Source organism: Triticum aestivum, chromosome 7B (assembly GCF_018294505.1).
Source record: "Triticum aestivum cultivar Chinese Spring chromosome 7B, IWGSC CS RefSeq v2.1, whole genome shotgun sequence".
NCBI lineage: Eukaryota > Viridiplantae > Streptophyta > Magnoliopsida > Poales > Poaceae > Triticum > Triticum aestivum.
In genome coordinates this window covers 684,205,337-684,222,023 of record NC_057813.1, presented here as the reverse complement: position 1 = coordinate 684,222,023, position 16,687 = coordinate 684,205,337, and the positions used below count along the sequence as shown (strand labels likewise).

General features: G+C 44.6%; 1 protein-coding gene across 1 annotated transcript; it reads left to right on the top strand.

Annotated features, from left to right (window-relative positions):
- Window positions 1-7,244: 7,244 nt before the first annotated feature.
- LOC123158453 (GDSL esterase/lipase At1g28600-like) lies at window positions 7,245-8,423 on the top strand. Its single transcript, XM_044576439.1, has 3 exons — window positions 7,245-7,365; window positions 7,451-7,663; window positions 7,786-8,423. The coding sequence occupies exons 1-3, from the start codon at window positions 7,245-7,247 to the stop codon at window positions 8,421-8,423; spliced, it is 972 nt and encodes a 323-aa protein (XP_044432374.1).
- The last annotated feature ends 8,264 nt before the right edge of the window (window positions 8,424-16,687 follow it).

The window sequence follows — 16,687 nt, the reverse complement described above, 5'->3', positions numbered from 1 at the left end:
TTACTAACTAGTACCTAAATTAGTACCTAGGAACTATAAATAATTTTTTTACTCGTTTTATGATTCATCTTAGAAATTTGATTCGTTTCCACCCTTACATGAACCCTAACTAATTTGAGACGCATCCGCATCCGAGTCGTTTCCATCGTTACGTGAACCCTAACTAATTTGATGCAACTAAAATATGAAGAAACCCTAGACATAGGTAGGGGAGAGGCAGGAGCAGGCGTGCTCACCTCGGGTGCCTGCGACAAGGGAGGGGCAGGCAGCGTCGAGGTCGGGCTCGGGGCTCGGGCGCGCGGCGGAGGGTGGTGTCGAGGTCGGGGTTGGGGCTCGGGCGCGAGGCGGAGGACGGTGTCGAGGTCGGGGTCGGAGGCGGCGTCCGGGGCGGTGTTGAGGTCGGGGACGGGGGCGGCGTTGAATCCGGGGTCGGGGCGGCGTAGAGGGCGTGCGCAGAGCGCACGGCAGGCGACGGGCGGCGGCGGTGGCGAGAGCGGAGGAGTTGGATTTGGGGGAAGTGGTCGTGGGGAAGGACGAACCCCGTGGTTAAGTCAGAAGTAGCAGTAGCGAGTTCCAGAAAGCGCGCTACTGCTACGTTAGCTACAGCGCGTTCTGGGATACACGCTACTGCTACTCCTTTCTCTTTTTTTCCCTTTTTCATTTGTTTTTCTTCACATTTTATTTTTCTCCTTTCACCTTATTCTATTTCTTTCATTTTCAGTTACCTTTCTATTTGCTTTCCATTTAATTTTATATCCTTTAGCAGCAGCGAGTTTAGAAGAAAACGCGCTGCTACAAAGAAAGTAGCGGTAGCGCGGTTCGATATAGATCGCTACTACTATGTGTAGCCTATAGGCTAAGCTGTGGGAATTTTAGTAGTAATGTGTTTAGAATAAGGCGCGCTACTGCTAGGACTTTATCTGTAGCGCGGTTTGCGCAGGAGCGCTACTGCTACTTAGCATCAGCGTGCTTTTTTGACCCACGCTACTGCTAAAGTTCTGTTTATAAGGTTTTCCCTAGTAGTGCATCGGCGCCCCCGTCGCCTCGCCTCGGAGTCGTCGCCGCCCGCTGTGAGCTCTCCCCGCTCTCCCTCGCCCCCGGTCGCCATGGCCGCCCCTCCCCGAGCCCGGCCACACACACACACACACACACACACACACTATGCAGGATCGATGAACACACACACACACACACAGACACACACACACACACACATTTTCACTAGTATATATGTTTAGATATTAATTTACATGTTTTGGATTATTATTTTACTTTTAATTAATTTAGATTAGATGTCTAGCCATAGCTTTAATTAGTTTACATATTTTAGCTTTAAATATTTTAGATTATTATTTTAATTTCAATTAGTTTAGATTAGATGTCTAGCCATAGTGTTAATTAGTTTTTAGTTTTAGATGCTTAATTAGTGTTTATTTTTCAGTTTTTTAATTTTATATAATGTTATATATCATAGTATAGAAAAAAATTGCATATAAAAAAGTTGCATAGGAAAAAGTTGCTCAAAATTATATTTGTTAGACGAAGGACTAGGAAAAGTTGCATAGGAAAAGTTGCTCAAAATTCCCTAATAAAATGACATTGCATATATAGGAAGTTTATTTCATAAGAATTTGTTACCGACGTCAATGATGCCCGGCCCGCATCCTCGCCGTCGACCCGTTTGCGGCGACGTCCTGCTACAGAGGCGCCATGTCCGGGACTGGGCTCCGCCGGGCTGGCAATGGGAGGTGCTACCTTCAGGGGCACGCATCTGGTGAGGAACCAGGGTCCCGTCGTCGACCCGGAGTTTCTTTGGTGGCGGGCGCGTGGGCCACATTCGGTGCGGAGACTGGCGTCCCCCGAGGAGATGGTATGTCACCTTGTCAGGGAGGAGGACGAGCACGTCCGTCGCTACATGGTTGTGTTGGACGTCAGGTTCTCCAATACCTGGCAGGTTTTTCAGGGATCTCACTGGAGCTATGATCCTGTGGTGGTTCCTTCTCTTTGGATATCCACCGCGACTCAACTAGATTATTCGATAACACCTCTACGCTTGTCCGGCACTGCAAGGAATTCACATTTAAAGAATTTGCAGCACTGTGGCATGGTTCAACTTCACGATCAATCAAAGCAGGCTCGCAATTGGTGGGGACACAGCCATTTCCATTTTGAATGAGACGATCCTCGAAAGCCAAACCATCCCTTGAGACCGCCAGAGGTGCTCCACTCTGTAGAAGAGACTCGACGCCAGCATGCATGTGGTCATAGCAGGTAGCACTTGCGTCCCCCATTCTCACCAACTCCATGGCTTTAAAGTATAGTGTCGCCTGCCTGCATGTGGAAGACAAATTTTGTGACTTGTCTTTCTGGTACCGAACCAGGTGATCTGGGAATCCCTCGTGTCTCTTGTCCACTGTTTTACGATATGGTGCTTAGGGATCTTATCCAGATGTAGAATCCCCATGACCTACATGATCACGGACAAAATGTTACCGACGGATGTTTTTCCCCACCAATTCAATAATTTTGTACATCACAAACGTTGACCTAGCTCACCCTCAATGCATGGCTGCAAAGCATCCCTGTGTGTTCAAACTGACCACACTCACACGATAATATTGATTTGTCTTCGTTAATGGTCACCTCGTATTCTACCCTTCTCCACTTCTCCCTCTTCGCTGCATTATTGTGAGTTGTGATGTACTTCTTCATTCTCTCCACTTCAGTGACATTGTATGTTGTTCCTTCCAACAGCAAGCTGCCAAATTCCTCAAACATATTCCTGGTATATATTTTGCTGGCATGCCGCTCTATCGCAAGGTTAGTCCGCCGCACGGCGCCGCCCTGGCACGAAGGAAATTTTTTCATAAGGATCAGTCAGTTCACGAGTACAAATTATGAAAGCAACATCCAAAAAACATGTCATAAATGGCAGCTAGGTATTTACAATCATGGTCCTTTTTTCCTCGTAGGTCTCATCGCGTTCCCGGTCAAATTGTAGTCTCATATATTGGCGGACGAAAACATGCATTGGGCTTGCAGGGGGCATGTAAGATTTCAGCATGTGGTTTGCACTCTCACTTCGCTGGGAACTTGTCATCTTCGCACAGAACACACCCTTGAAATATGGTTTTGCCCATTTTCCCCTGGTCTCGTATATTTGGGTCATATAGGCATGCCCTCTCAAGTTGTATTTATCCAGGAGTGCCTCCCAAGCTGATTCAAATTCCTCCTCAGTTAACATATGGTTAACAACTTTGTGAAACTCAGCCTAGAAATCACTTTTTTTGTGTAAAGTGGCCCTAGGGTTTCCTTTGCTCTCTTAAGAACATGCCACTTGCACCAACAGTGCACAATGTCTAGATAGATTTTCTTGATTGCAACCTCCATGGCCCTACATTGGTCTGCAGATAGAAAACCCGATTATCATAAAGCAGCACAAGTGAAGACTTCCTTCTATTTTTTATCATTTTTTATTATAGTGATCTACAGGAAGGCAACAAAGTTAATAAACAATCCAGGATGCACAATCTTCCTTTTTGAAAAATTCTACCTCTAAGTATTGTTTTCGTAGGAGGCCCACCCATCATCCGAACGAATTCTGAGAACACCCATTCGAAGGTCTCTTCCTGCTCGTCACGCATCAGCACGCCTGTCAGGATGATACTCTGGTAGTGATTGTTAACTCCAACAAATAAACCAAACGGCATGTCGTACAAGTTTGTCTTGTATGTGGTGTCGAATGTGACCACATCGACAAAGAACCTGTACTGCATCCAACTGCTTCCATTAGCCCAAATTAGATTCTTCACCTTGCTATCTTTTTCGGCGAGCACTACAAACGAGAAACCAGGGTCGCTTGATCGGATGTCCGCAAGCACCTGCAGTGTCTTCCGCACATCGTCCTCAGCTTGTTCAAGACTAATCTTCCCACATATGTTCCTTAGTGGCCTTTTCGTGAACGGCACCTTTTCAACTGAACCAAAAAAAACTTCCAATTATGCTGTATACCTTGCTGAGGTTCATCTTGTTCTCCCTTAGCTGTCTTATCAAATCTTCGGTGTACACATCTATGTGTTTATGAGACGGCCAGTGCACTTTCTCACCCATAGTTAGCGACATGGAATGGTTGTGGCTCGTACGGTGTTCTGTGATGTACCAACTGTTGTCTGATGCACGTAGTAGCCTGATCAGAGCTGGGCACTCACACCTGCAAGACCTACTGTTTACGGCATCTGGTTTCCCCTGCAAAAAACACATCAAACCGATTTAGAAAATAGCCCTCCAATTTGAACTGCACAACCAATCAGTTTATATGTGCTTTCCAATTCATATGCAAGCAAACGGCCACTCACCAAGCAAACCGCATACTATCTCGTGCATGCCTTTTGTCCTCTCGGTGTTCAGCCTGCTTTTCCCATATCGTATCCCAAAGCCGATTTCCCATGAATATAAGTTGTAGAAATCATTCGCCTCTCCTAGCGAATCAAAACTAAGACCTAGCTCAGGTCGCACCACACTTTTGTCAGGCTGCTCGGCATATTTCCTCATCGAAAGCTCAAGAGTGCTCATCCTTGACGGACATGGCACACGGTCCAATGGCGCACTTCCAAGACGGAGCCTGTGAGATTTCAAATGCGCCCGGTTCGTTAGTTTACAGACCAAAAAAGGTACGTCCCAACCCACGCAAACAGGATCTGTTTCTCCTAACTTTTTCAGTGGCTAGGATTCTTGCAACAACTTCTTTTCCTAAGCGAACATGTTTTATCTATCAAATTGGAAAACATAAAATAAGCATCTCTCAGGAGCAACACGTAATGCACTGGGTAGCTGTTAGTTCAGAACAACCATATGCAAGCTGACACTCGTGCAACAATTCTTTTCTTTCAGATTTTTTCATTTTCTCTGTTAGACTTGTATATCAGATTATAATTTCCTAATATCAAAAAATCAAACAGGATCAAGCTAAAATATCAACCAGGTCTCTAACAGCTGATATTCTAACAGCGCAAATACCACAATGCACTGATTGAACTAGCTTGAGCCAAACCTTTTAGTCCAGCCTGGGGCTTCTGGATTAACCCTCCCAGTTGATTGAGCAGACCTCGTCGGAGATTCATCACGCCGACGCTGGGAACCTCCTTCAGCGTCATTAAGCACACCTGCGCACACCGTATCAGCCATTCTAGAATGGTCTTCTTCCCAACTTAACCCCGGATTTGCACCCCCCGCCCCCCTTCTCCCGAAGGTAGGCGGGTGGGACTGGACCCGGGTTTTCAAGACTGTCAGCAAACTCCTCCCGCACGGGAACCTGAGTACACAACGGCGAACGGCCGGTATAAAATTAGTTATGTACCAGCGAGAAGTTTCAACCAGATCTGCAAAAGACACGAACCTGTCGACCGCGTCCAGTAGGAACTCCATTGCCTCAGCGTCCATCCTTCGCTATGTCCATGCTCCCGCCGCCACATGTTACAGCGCGCCCCGGCGAACTCTATCCCCTTTTGGGTTTCGACAGCGGCGACAGGTCACTAGAAGGGACCAGGGTAAGGGAAGGGGATTTTTTTTCGGTCTCTTCCATCCTTTTGACGATACGTGTGCGCCCTGCCTGCCGAAAAGCGGCTCAGACAACGAACCTCGTCTTGGACCCCTTATCGGATCCAGGCCCAGCTAAGAAAAACTAACGTCCTCGTCCACGGCCTACTAAGGGACCATCGTTCCTGTTCCACGCCCCAGACCGTTCACCCGCGCGGGCTGTCCGCACGAGACGGGCCGGACCCACTCCCGGCCTACTGTTCCCTACCGCATTCGGTGGTTTTCCCCATTTATCCACGACCGCACAGGACACGCCAGCTGTAAACGTTCACATCCCAAGACAGGAACGGACGATCTAGATTATGGGAGCAGCTGAGCCCGAGCTCCAAATCAACGTGCTCTATTTTTGGTGACTTCTTATATTTTATTAGAGGTTGTTACATTGTACCATATGCGTATCGAAAAGTGCAACAGTGGGAAAAGCAAAAATAAACTAAGATATGCATTATTGGCTAGTCTTGTTTCAGATATATGGTCAGCGGCCAAAAGGTATTATGTGCGACTTCATTATTAGCATATAGTGGGAACCGTTAGGGATCAGACTATTGATCGTAGCTTCCTATCAGACCAGTAGCAACCCGTTGGATGTAAGTGTGTATAGTCGGTAGATGAGCAGGCCCCTGCGCACGCGCAGTTTCTAAAATTAAAACCTGCCCGAGCTGATTACGTCGGATTTGCTAATAATTACTTCCGTTATTTAGGAAATTAAATCAATGTTCTCCATATAATTTGCGGCCTTACAAAAAATTTTATTCAGTTTTGCTTCCGAAGGAACTGCTTCCATGTGGATTTCTTTTCCATCTTAGACGCAGTAATTTATGTTTCCATCAATTGGTGAACACAACAAGATTTGTGTCTAATTATATATTGTTTCGAAAGCATCACGATACTGCTTCCACGAAAAACAAAAAATATTCTTGCTTCCATTGTTGGAAGCATTTTTCTTTACTAATGGAAGCACCGTTTTTAGGAAACAATCCCTGATAATTGCTTGCAATAATCTCGTCTATTCTTACTATTAGCGCTGCGTGTAATTAGGGGGCATGCAGTTTGCTTCCATACGAGAAAAAATGTTTCCAACTGTGGTGAATCCAATCCAATTTTAATTAGCTTCCTACCTAGAATATTTTTTCCTTTGTCCAACGAGATTGCTTCCAAGATATGAATAAAAATTGTTTACAACGTAGAAAAGAAATGTATTTGCTTCCATCAACGGCGCTTCCAAAGAAAATAGTGTTTCCTTCCCAAGTTACAAATATTTCCTCAGATCCACAAAATTGCATCCGAAAAGAGAAAGAAAATATGACATCGTTGAATTTTTTTTGAACGAAAAAATACTTCCAACAAAAAGAGTATTTTCTTCTTGTGATGTCCAAATTTGTTTCTGTATACAAGAATGGTCACAGAGCTAGCTTTATCTCGGCACAATGTCACCATGGTCCACCTTGATGGAGATTGTACATGCGCAAGGGACACACCAGCCGGACCATGGAAGCAGCTAGATTTACGGGAGCAATTAACAAAAAACAATCAATTAAGAAGGAAACTAATCAGACAGTCATGATGATTCTAATCCTATGGCTTCATCCCCATTATAAATGGGGATGAAGGGAACCCATCTTGAACCCATCTTGAATACTAAACTCCCCATGTTAGCTATCAGCCGGAACAGTCCACCGAGTCCGCCCTCGGTGCCCCCATATGGAGAGACCTACTTCCACCGCCCCACAGGCCGTGCCTCCGATGGGCGTCTCATCATCGACTTCTACGGTGAGTATACGTACATGCATGCATGTGTGTTCGAACAGTTCGAATTTCGTGTGCTTGCTAAATTTGGTGCCTGATGTTGTGTCAGCGCAAGTGTTGGGTCTGCCGCTGCTGCCGCCAAGCATTCCCCAGGAGAAGACGGGGAAGTTCCGGACCGGTGCCAACTTTGCCGTGTTTGGCTCTATTGCGCTCAACCCCAAGTACTTCATGTCAAGGTATAACTTCAGTCTGCAGCGCGGGTGCCTCGACGAGCAGCTGGCTTCTTTCAAGAGAGTGCTCGCACGGATTGCTCCGGGAGATGGTACGTAACGCATGCAAAAACATACGTTACAGTCAGCTTATCATATTCTAATTAGGCCACATGTCTGCATGCAAATTGTGTTCTTGGTCAACTTATTCTTTTTATTTTTTGTCTGTGATCAGCTGCCACCAAGAGGCTCCTGAGCGAATCCCTGGTTGTCTTTGGCGAAATCGGCGGCAACGACTACAACTTCTGGTTCTTCGATCGTAAGCGCAGCCGGTACACAGCCCAGGAGTACATACCGGACGTGGTTGCCCGCATAGGCGCCGGCGTCCAAGAGGTGATCAAGCTCGGTGCCAAGACTGTCCTTGTCCCAGGGAACTTCCCCATTGGGTGCGTGCCGGTTTACCTCAGAGATTACAAGAGCAACACGTCCGGGGACTATGACCAGTTTGGCTGCCTCAAGTGGTTCAACACATTCTCCCAGAAGCACAACCAGCTACTGAAACAAGAGATCAGCATGCTCAAGTCGCAGAACCCCGGCGTGAAGATCATCTACGGAGACTACTATGGCGCCTTCATGGAGTTTGTCAAGAATCCTCTCAGGAATGGCATTGACAAGCCTCTGGTGGCATGTTGTGGTGGCAATGGCCCCTATGGCACAGGCCATGAGTGCAACCAGAAGGCGAAGGTTTGCCGCAACCCATCTAGGTTCACCAACTGGGACCAAATCCACATGACGGAGAAGGCATACAATGTCATCGCTAATGGGGTGCTCAACGGCCCGTACGCCGACACCCCGTTGCTCCACACTTGCTAGGAGAATCCAGTCCCTTCATTTTCAGATTTGAATAATTATTACGCGGCTAATGAATACTCCATTTGTATCAAAAATATAAGACTATTTTTGGTGACTTCTTATATTTTATTAGAGGTTGTTACTTTGTACCATATGCGTATCGAAAAGTGCAACAGTGGGAAAAATAAAAATAAACTAAGACATGCATTATTCGCTAGTCTTGTTTTAGATATAATATGGTCAGCTGCCAAAAGGTATTATTTGCGACTTCATTATTAGCATATAGTGGGAACCGCTAGGGATCAGACTATTGATCGTAGCTTCCTATCAGACCTTTAGCAAGCCGTTGGATGGAAGTGTGTATAGCCGCTAGATGAGCTGGCCCCTGCACACACTTAGTTTCTAAAATTAAAACCTGCCGGAGCTGATTACGTAGGATTTGCTAATAATTACTTCCATTCTTTAGGTAACTAAATCAATGTTCTCCATATATTTAGGCAACAAATTTCGGATGGTAAGGAGAGTAATAACTGTAGAAAATAGGCATTGTACGCGATATAATTTGCGGCCTTACAAAAAATGTTGTTTCCAGTTTTATTCAGTTTTGCTTCCGCAGGAACTGCTTCCATGTAAAAAAAAAATTCATCTCACACGCAGTAATTTATGTTTCCATCAATTGGTGAACAATCAATAAGTCACGCACTTGGTTCCAAATCGAAGCAGTTTTCCTCTCCTCCTGGCGGCTGGAACCCTAGCCGCCGCCAGCGGAGGCCGATCTTCCAACGCCGTTCTCCGGCGGCTCCCCTCCGCCGGCGACCTCGGTCGTCGGTGGTGAGCGGGGGTCGCCGGATCCACGCGTGTGGATCGCTTTTACTCTCTCATAGTTTAAGTTTTTAGGTTGTTCATCGTCTTTGCAATGGAAGCACCATTTTTAGGAAACAATCTCTGATAATTGCTTCCTATAATCTCTTCTATTCTTAGTATTAGTGCTGCGTGTAATTAGGGGGCACGCAGTTTGCTTCCATACGAAAAAAAATGTTTCCAACTGTGGTGAATCCAATCCAGTTTGAGTTTGCTTCCTACCTAGAATATTTCTTTCCCTTGTCCAACGAGATTGCCTCCAAGATATGAATAAAAATTGTTTACAACGTAGAAAAGAAATATATTTGCTTTCATCAACAATGCTTCCAAAGAAAATAGTATTTGCTTCCCACGTTACAAATATTTCCTCAGATCTACAATATTGCATCCGAAAAGAGAGAAAAATATGACATTGTTGATTTTTTTTTCTATGAATGAAACAATGGTTCCAATAAAAAAAGTGTTTGCTTCTTGTGATATCCGAATTTGCTTCTGTTTACAAGAATGGTCACGAGGCTAGCTTTGTCTCGGCACAGTGTCACCATGGTCCACCTTGATGGAGATTGTACATGCGCGAGGGACACACCAGCCGGACCATGGAAGCACACACCAGCACGACCCATGATTAAAATAGGGGCCGTCATCGGCATGGGAACGGCAACGGCTAGGGCCGATCCATACATATTCGGGGCCCCTGGTGAAAGACGACAAAATGAGGCCTTTCTGGACAAATAAAAATTCAAAATATATTGTATTTTGAAAGAAATTCAGTACATAGCATATGATGGTTTTTGAACTAAAAACACATGCCACAAATTATTTATTTGTAATGGTGCAGAGAACTACATCATAATAGTATGGAAAAAATATAGTTCTACAAAAGATCGCTCTTCTAAGTACCACAAAGAGACCATCATCTCGCTCTTCTATGTATGAAAACCTTGTCAATGTCTCTAACAAACTCGAGAATCTCCATAGCACGCAATGGTCACTAGTAGAAAAGGGGGCAATGGTCCAGGCCGGATCAGTCCATTAGTCCCGGTTCAATCCAGAACCGGGACCAATGGGGGCATTGGACCCGGCTCGTGAGCCCCGGGGGCCGGCCGGGCCACGTGGGCCATTGGTCCCGGTTCGTCTGTACCTTTTGGTCCCGGTTGGTGGGACGAACCGGGACCAATGTGCCTTGGTCCTGGCCCACCACCATTGGTCCCGGTTGATGGCCTGAACCGGGACCAATGGCTTCCCTTTAGTCCCGGTTCAAGCCACGAACCGGGACCAATTAATTGCCTATATATACCCCTCGCCCGCGAGCAGAGCACTCTCACTGCTCTGTTTTTCAGGGCCGGCGAGGAGAGAGCTTTGTGGTGCTCTAGCTCACCTCTTATGCACACGAGGTGTTCGATGGAATGCCCGACCACACTACTTAAGCTTTCTCCTCTCCAAGCTCGACCTTCAAGCTCCATTTTCCTCAATATTTGTCTAGGTTTAGCTGTCCGTCACGTCCCGTCCCCGTCTTCACCGCCGTCGATCGCCCGCGCCGATCTCGTCGCCGGCACCACCGTGGTGAGCCTCTTGTTCTTATCTTCTTTCTGAAAGGAAAAAAAATTCTTACTTGTATGTTTATATAGATACTTGTATGTTTATATAGATACTTGTATAATTTTCTTACGTTTATTATTGCATCTTATATAGTGCGATGGTTTTGGTATCCGCCCCCGTCGGCCCTCGTCCTGTCTATGATTCGGATGTGGTATATATTATCTTTTCATAACTATTGGTTCATCTATTGTTTATGACAATTATGCCGACCAACGTGACATAGATTTTATTTATCTAGGAGGTTGTTGAACCGGAAATTCCAACCGACCCTATTGTCGAGAGGTTAAATTTAGTTGAAGAAGAAAACAATTTCTTGAAGGAAAAAATTAGAAAAATTGAGGAGGAGAAGATGATATTGGAGTTGCATGTTGCGGATGTCATCGATGATCACAAGATCAAGATGGATGCAATGCGCTTGAAGATTAGAAAGATTAGAAAATATGCCATTCATACCGAGGCTTGGTATCATTATGCCGTTGGATCAGTTGTTACATTGGTTGCGATTATGATCGCATTTGTTTTTGCATTGAAATGTTTTACATAGTTTCAATGTATGGTTTAACTAATTTAGATGCTCTGCAGAGCTTTATGTTGTTAGATGAGAACTATGTATGTACTTTGGTTTTAATGTGATGATGAACTTCTATTAATTTGGTCACTTAATTATCTATTCATGATGTTCTGTAATGATTTTTGACACACTTAATTATATATAATGCACGCAGATGAACCGACAATGGATGTACGGTTCAAGACACACCTCCGAGTACATTAAGGGCATGCATGAATTTCTCGAAGTGGCTGAGGCAAACAAGCAGAATGGTTTTATGTGTTGTCCATGCCCTATATGTGGGAATACGAAGTCTTACTCTGACCGGAAAATCCTTCACACCCACCTGCTTTACAAGGGTTTCATACCACACTATAATGTTTGGACAAGGCACGGAGAAATAGGGGTTATGATGGAAGACGACGAAGAAGAAAAGTACGATGACAACTATGTGCCCCCTGAATACGGTGATGCTACTGAAGATCAAGAGGAACCAGACGATGTGCACGATGATGCTGCAACAGGAGAAGCTGCTGAAGATCAAGAGGAACCAGACGATGTGCCCGATGATGATGATCTCCGACGGGTCATTGTCAATGCAAGGACGCAATGCGAAAGTCAAAAGGAGAAGCTGAAGTTCGATCGCATGTTAGAGGACCACAAAAAAAGGTTGTACCCCAATTGCAAAGATGGCAACACAAAGCTCGGTACCGTACTGTAATTGCTGCAGTGGAAGGCAGAGAATGCTATGCCTGACAAAGGATTTGAGAAGCTACTGAAAATATTGAAGAAGAAGCTTCCAAAGGATAACGAATTGCCCGACAATACATACGCAACAAAGAAGGTCGTATGCCCTCTAGGATTAGAGGTGCAGAAGATACATGCATTCCCTAATGACTGCATCCTCTACTGCGGTGCGTACAAGGATCTGAACGCATGCCCGGTATGCGGTGCATTACGGTATAAGATCAGACGAGATGACCCTGGTGATGTTGATGGCGAGCCCCCCAGGAAGAGGGTTCCTGCGAAGGTGATGTGGTATGCTCCTATAATACCACGGTTGAAACGTCTGTTCAGAAACGGAGAGCATTCCAAGTTGATGCGATGGCACAGCGAGGACCGTAAGAAAGAAGGGAAGTTGAGAGCACCCGCTGACGGGTCACAGTGGAGAAAAATCGAGAGAAAGTACTGGGATGAGTTTGCAAGTGACCCAAGGATTGTATGGTTTGCTTTAAGTGCGGATGGCATTAATCCTTTCGGGGAGCGGAGTAGCAATCACAGCACCTGGCCCGTGACTCTATGTATGTATAACCTTCCTCCTTGGATGTGCATGAAGCGGAAGTTCATTATGATGCCAGTTCTCATCCAAGGCCCTAAGCAACCCGGCAACGACATTGATGTGCACCTAAGGCCATTAGTTGAAGAACTTTTACAGCTGTGGAATGGAAACGGTGTACGTACGTGGGATGAGCACAAACAGGAGGAATTTCACCTAAAGGCGTTGTTGTTCGTGACCATCAACTATTGGCCTGCTCTCAGTAACCTTTCAGGACAGACAAACAAGGGATACCACGCATGCACGCACTATTTACTTGACACCGATAGTATATACCTGGGAAGCTGCAGGAAGAATGTGTACCTGGGCCATCGTCGATTTCTTCCGACCAACCATCAATGTCGAAAGAAAGGCAAGCATTTCAAAGGCGAGGCAGATCACCGGAGGAAGTCCGCCATGCGTACCGGTGATCACATACTTGCTATGGTCAATGATTTACACGTAATCTTTGCAAAGGGTCCCGGCGGACTAGCTGTTCCGAGTGACGCTGGGGGACACACACCCATGTGGAAGAAGAAATCTATATTTTGGGACCTACCCTACTGGAAAGACCTAGAGATCCGCTCTTCGATCGACGTGATGCACGTGACGAGGAACCTTTGCGTGAACCTGCTAGGCTTCTTGGGCGTGTATGGGAAGACAAAAGATATAGCTGAGGCACGGGAGGACCTGCAACGTTCGCACGAAAAAGACGGCATGCCTCCAAAGCAGTATGAAGGTCCTGCCAGCTATGCTCTTACCAAAGAAGAGAAGGAAATCTTCTTTGAATGCCTGCTTAGTATGAAGGTCCCGACTGGCTTCTCGTAGAATATAAAAGGAATAATAAATATGTAAAAAGTTTCAGAACCTAAAGTCTCATGACTGCCACGTGATTATGACGCAACTGCTTCCGGTTGCATTGAGGGGGCTTCTACCCGGAAACGTCCGATTAGCCATTGTGAAGCTATGTGCATTCCTCAATGCAATCTCTAAGAAGGTGATCGATCCAGAAATCATATCAAGGCTAAGGAGTGATGTGGTGCAATGTCTTGTCAGTTTCGAGCTGGTGTTCCCACCATCCTTCTTCAATATCATGACGCACGTCCTAGTTCATCTAGTTGACGAGATTGTCACTCTGGGCCCCGTATTTCTACACAATATGTACCCCTTTGAGAGGTTCATGGGAGTCCTAAAGAAATATGTCCGTAACCGCTCTAGGCTAGAAGGAAGCATCTCCATGGGCCATCAAACAGAGGATGTCAACGGGTTTTGTGTTGACTTCATTCCTGGCCTTAAGAAGATATGTCTCCCTCAATCGCGGTATGAGGGGAGACTGACTGGAAAAGGCACGCTTGGAAGGGACTCAATAATATGCAGGGACGGATATTCTTGGTCTCAAGCACGCTACACAGTTCTACAGAACTCTATCTTGGTGACCCCGTATGTCGATGAACACAAGAACAGTCTGCGCTCCAAACACCCGGAGTAGTGCGACGACTGGATTACATGTGAACACATCAGGACTTTTAGCAGTTGGTTGGAAGCACGTCTCAGAGGTGACAACAATGTTTGTGATGAGCTGTACTTGTTGTCCAGGGGACCATCTTCGACTATTACGATTTGGAAAGGATACGAGATAAATGGGAATACATTTTACACGATTGACCAAGATCAAAAGAGCACCAACCAAAACAGCGGTGTCCGCTTTGATGCAACAACCGAGAGGGGAAAGGACACATATTATGGTTACATAGTGGACATATGGGAACTTGACTACGGACATGATTTTAAGGTCCCTTTGTTTAAGTGCAAATGGGTCAATCTGTTAGGAGGCGGGGTACAGGTAGACCCACAGTACGGAATGACAACAGTGGATCTGAAAAATCTTGGGTACACTGACGAACCATTCGTCCTAGCCAATGATGTGGCACAGGTTATCTATGTGAAGGACATGTCTACCAGACCGAGAAAAAGAAAAGATAAGGAAGCGAATACATCATACGATGAGCCAAAGTGCCACATAGTTCTTTCAGGAAAAAGGGACATCGTGGGAGTGGAGGGCAGGACAGACATATCTGAAGATTATGAAAAGTTTCATGAAATTCCTCCCTTCAAAGTCAAGGCTGACCCAGCATCCTGATAAGCGATGAAGATTATCCATGGTTACGGCGCAATAAGCAAATGACACAAGCGAAGAAAAAGTGAAGACTTTCTCCCACAACTATTATGATGATACCATGCCAACTTTGTAACACACGAGTATGATACTATTGTCCGTTTTGTACATGCACATGCTATGTGGGTGAATTTATGATACCATGCCAACTTTCAGCTTTTTCATAGTTTATTTGAAATGCTTTAATGTCTTCTGGTTCGGCCCTCATAATAATTAAAAATAGCAACAATATGTATTTTATTGTAAGTAGAAACAAAACAAAAATAAAGCAAGAAAGAAAACAAAAAAAGTGTTTTCAAATTTGAAAACTAATGGCACTAATAGAAAGTTTATAATTTTTCTAAAACTAAAAGCAAAAAGAATTAAAAAATACAGCAAAAAACAAAAGAAAATAGATAATGCAGAAAATAAACAAAAAACAATTAAAAATAGCAACAATAAGTATTTTGTTGTAAGTACAAACAAAATCAAATAAATAAAGTAAGAAAGAAAACAAAAAAACAAAAAAGTGTTTTCAAATTTGAAAACTAATGACACTAAAAGAAAGTTTATAATTTTTCCAAAACTAAAAGCAAAAAGAATTAAAAATACAGAAAAAAACAAAAGAAAATAAATAATGCAGAAAACAAAACAAAAAAACAATTAAAAATAGCAACAATAAGTATTTTGTTGTAAGTATAAACAAAATAAAATAAATAAAGTAAGAAAGAAAACAAAAAAACAAAAAAGTGTTTTCAAATTTGAAAACTAATGGCACTAACAGAAAGTTTATAATTTTTCCAAAACTAAAAGCAAAAAGAATTAAAAAATAAAGCAAAAAACAAAAGAAAATAAATAATGCAGAAAACAAAACAAAAATTTTGGAAAATAATTAAAAATAGCAACAATAAGTATTTTGTTGTAAGTAGAAACAAAATAAAATAAATAAAGTAAGAAAGAAAACAAAAAAAATTTGCCTCCTACTGGGCCCCCACGGCCTGAATACGACTAGAAACCCTACCATGGGCCAGGATTCAGGCCCGCAGTAGGCCCAGCAGGCCCATCAGGCAAAGCAGTAGCAAATAGGCCCGCAAGCCTACGGTGGAGAGGAGCTCGAGAGGGGTGCGGCAGTGGGGCTTATAAACCACTGCGTGCCCCTCTCAAGTAGCAAGGTGGGACTAAACTTTGGCCCCGACGCTGGCAGCACAGGGTCCTTTGGTACCGGTTCGTGGCACCAACCGGTACCAATGCCCACCCTTTTAGTCCCGGTTGGTACCACCAACCGGGACCAAAGGGAGCATTAGTCCCGGTTGGAGTCACGAACCGGGACCAATGCCCTTGCTATATATACAACACTTAGGAAAATTTGACGAACACATCGCCAGTTGCCAACGACGCCGCCAGGCTGCCCAGATCGACGCCGTCCGCTGCCCCAACGCCGCCCGCCGCCCAGACGCCGTCCGCACGCCGACGCCCTCGCCGCCGCCGCCGTCGCCCTCGCCGGCCGCCCCTGTTGTGAGCCGCCGCCGTCGAGGCTCTGTCTTCAGTGCTTTTTTTTCATACATACATGTGTATTTTTTTGTTCATTGCATTTTTTTCATATATATAATTAATGTATATATGTATGTGGTAGCTATATGATGAATGGATGTGGCTATATGTATGTATGAATATAATGTTCATAGCATTTTTTGTTTATATATGTTTTTTCATATATGTATTAATTTTTATTTAGGTTGTTATTAGATATCGATTTTAGGTTAGTGCATTTTAATTAGGTTGGTGTAGAGGAAAAAGTAAAATAA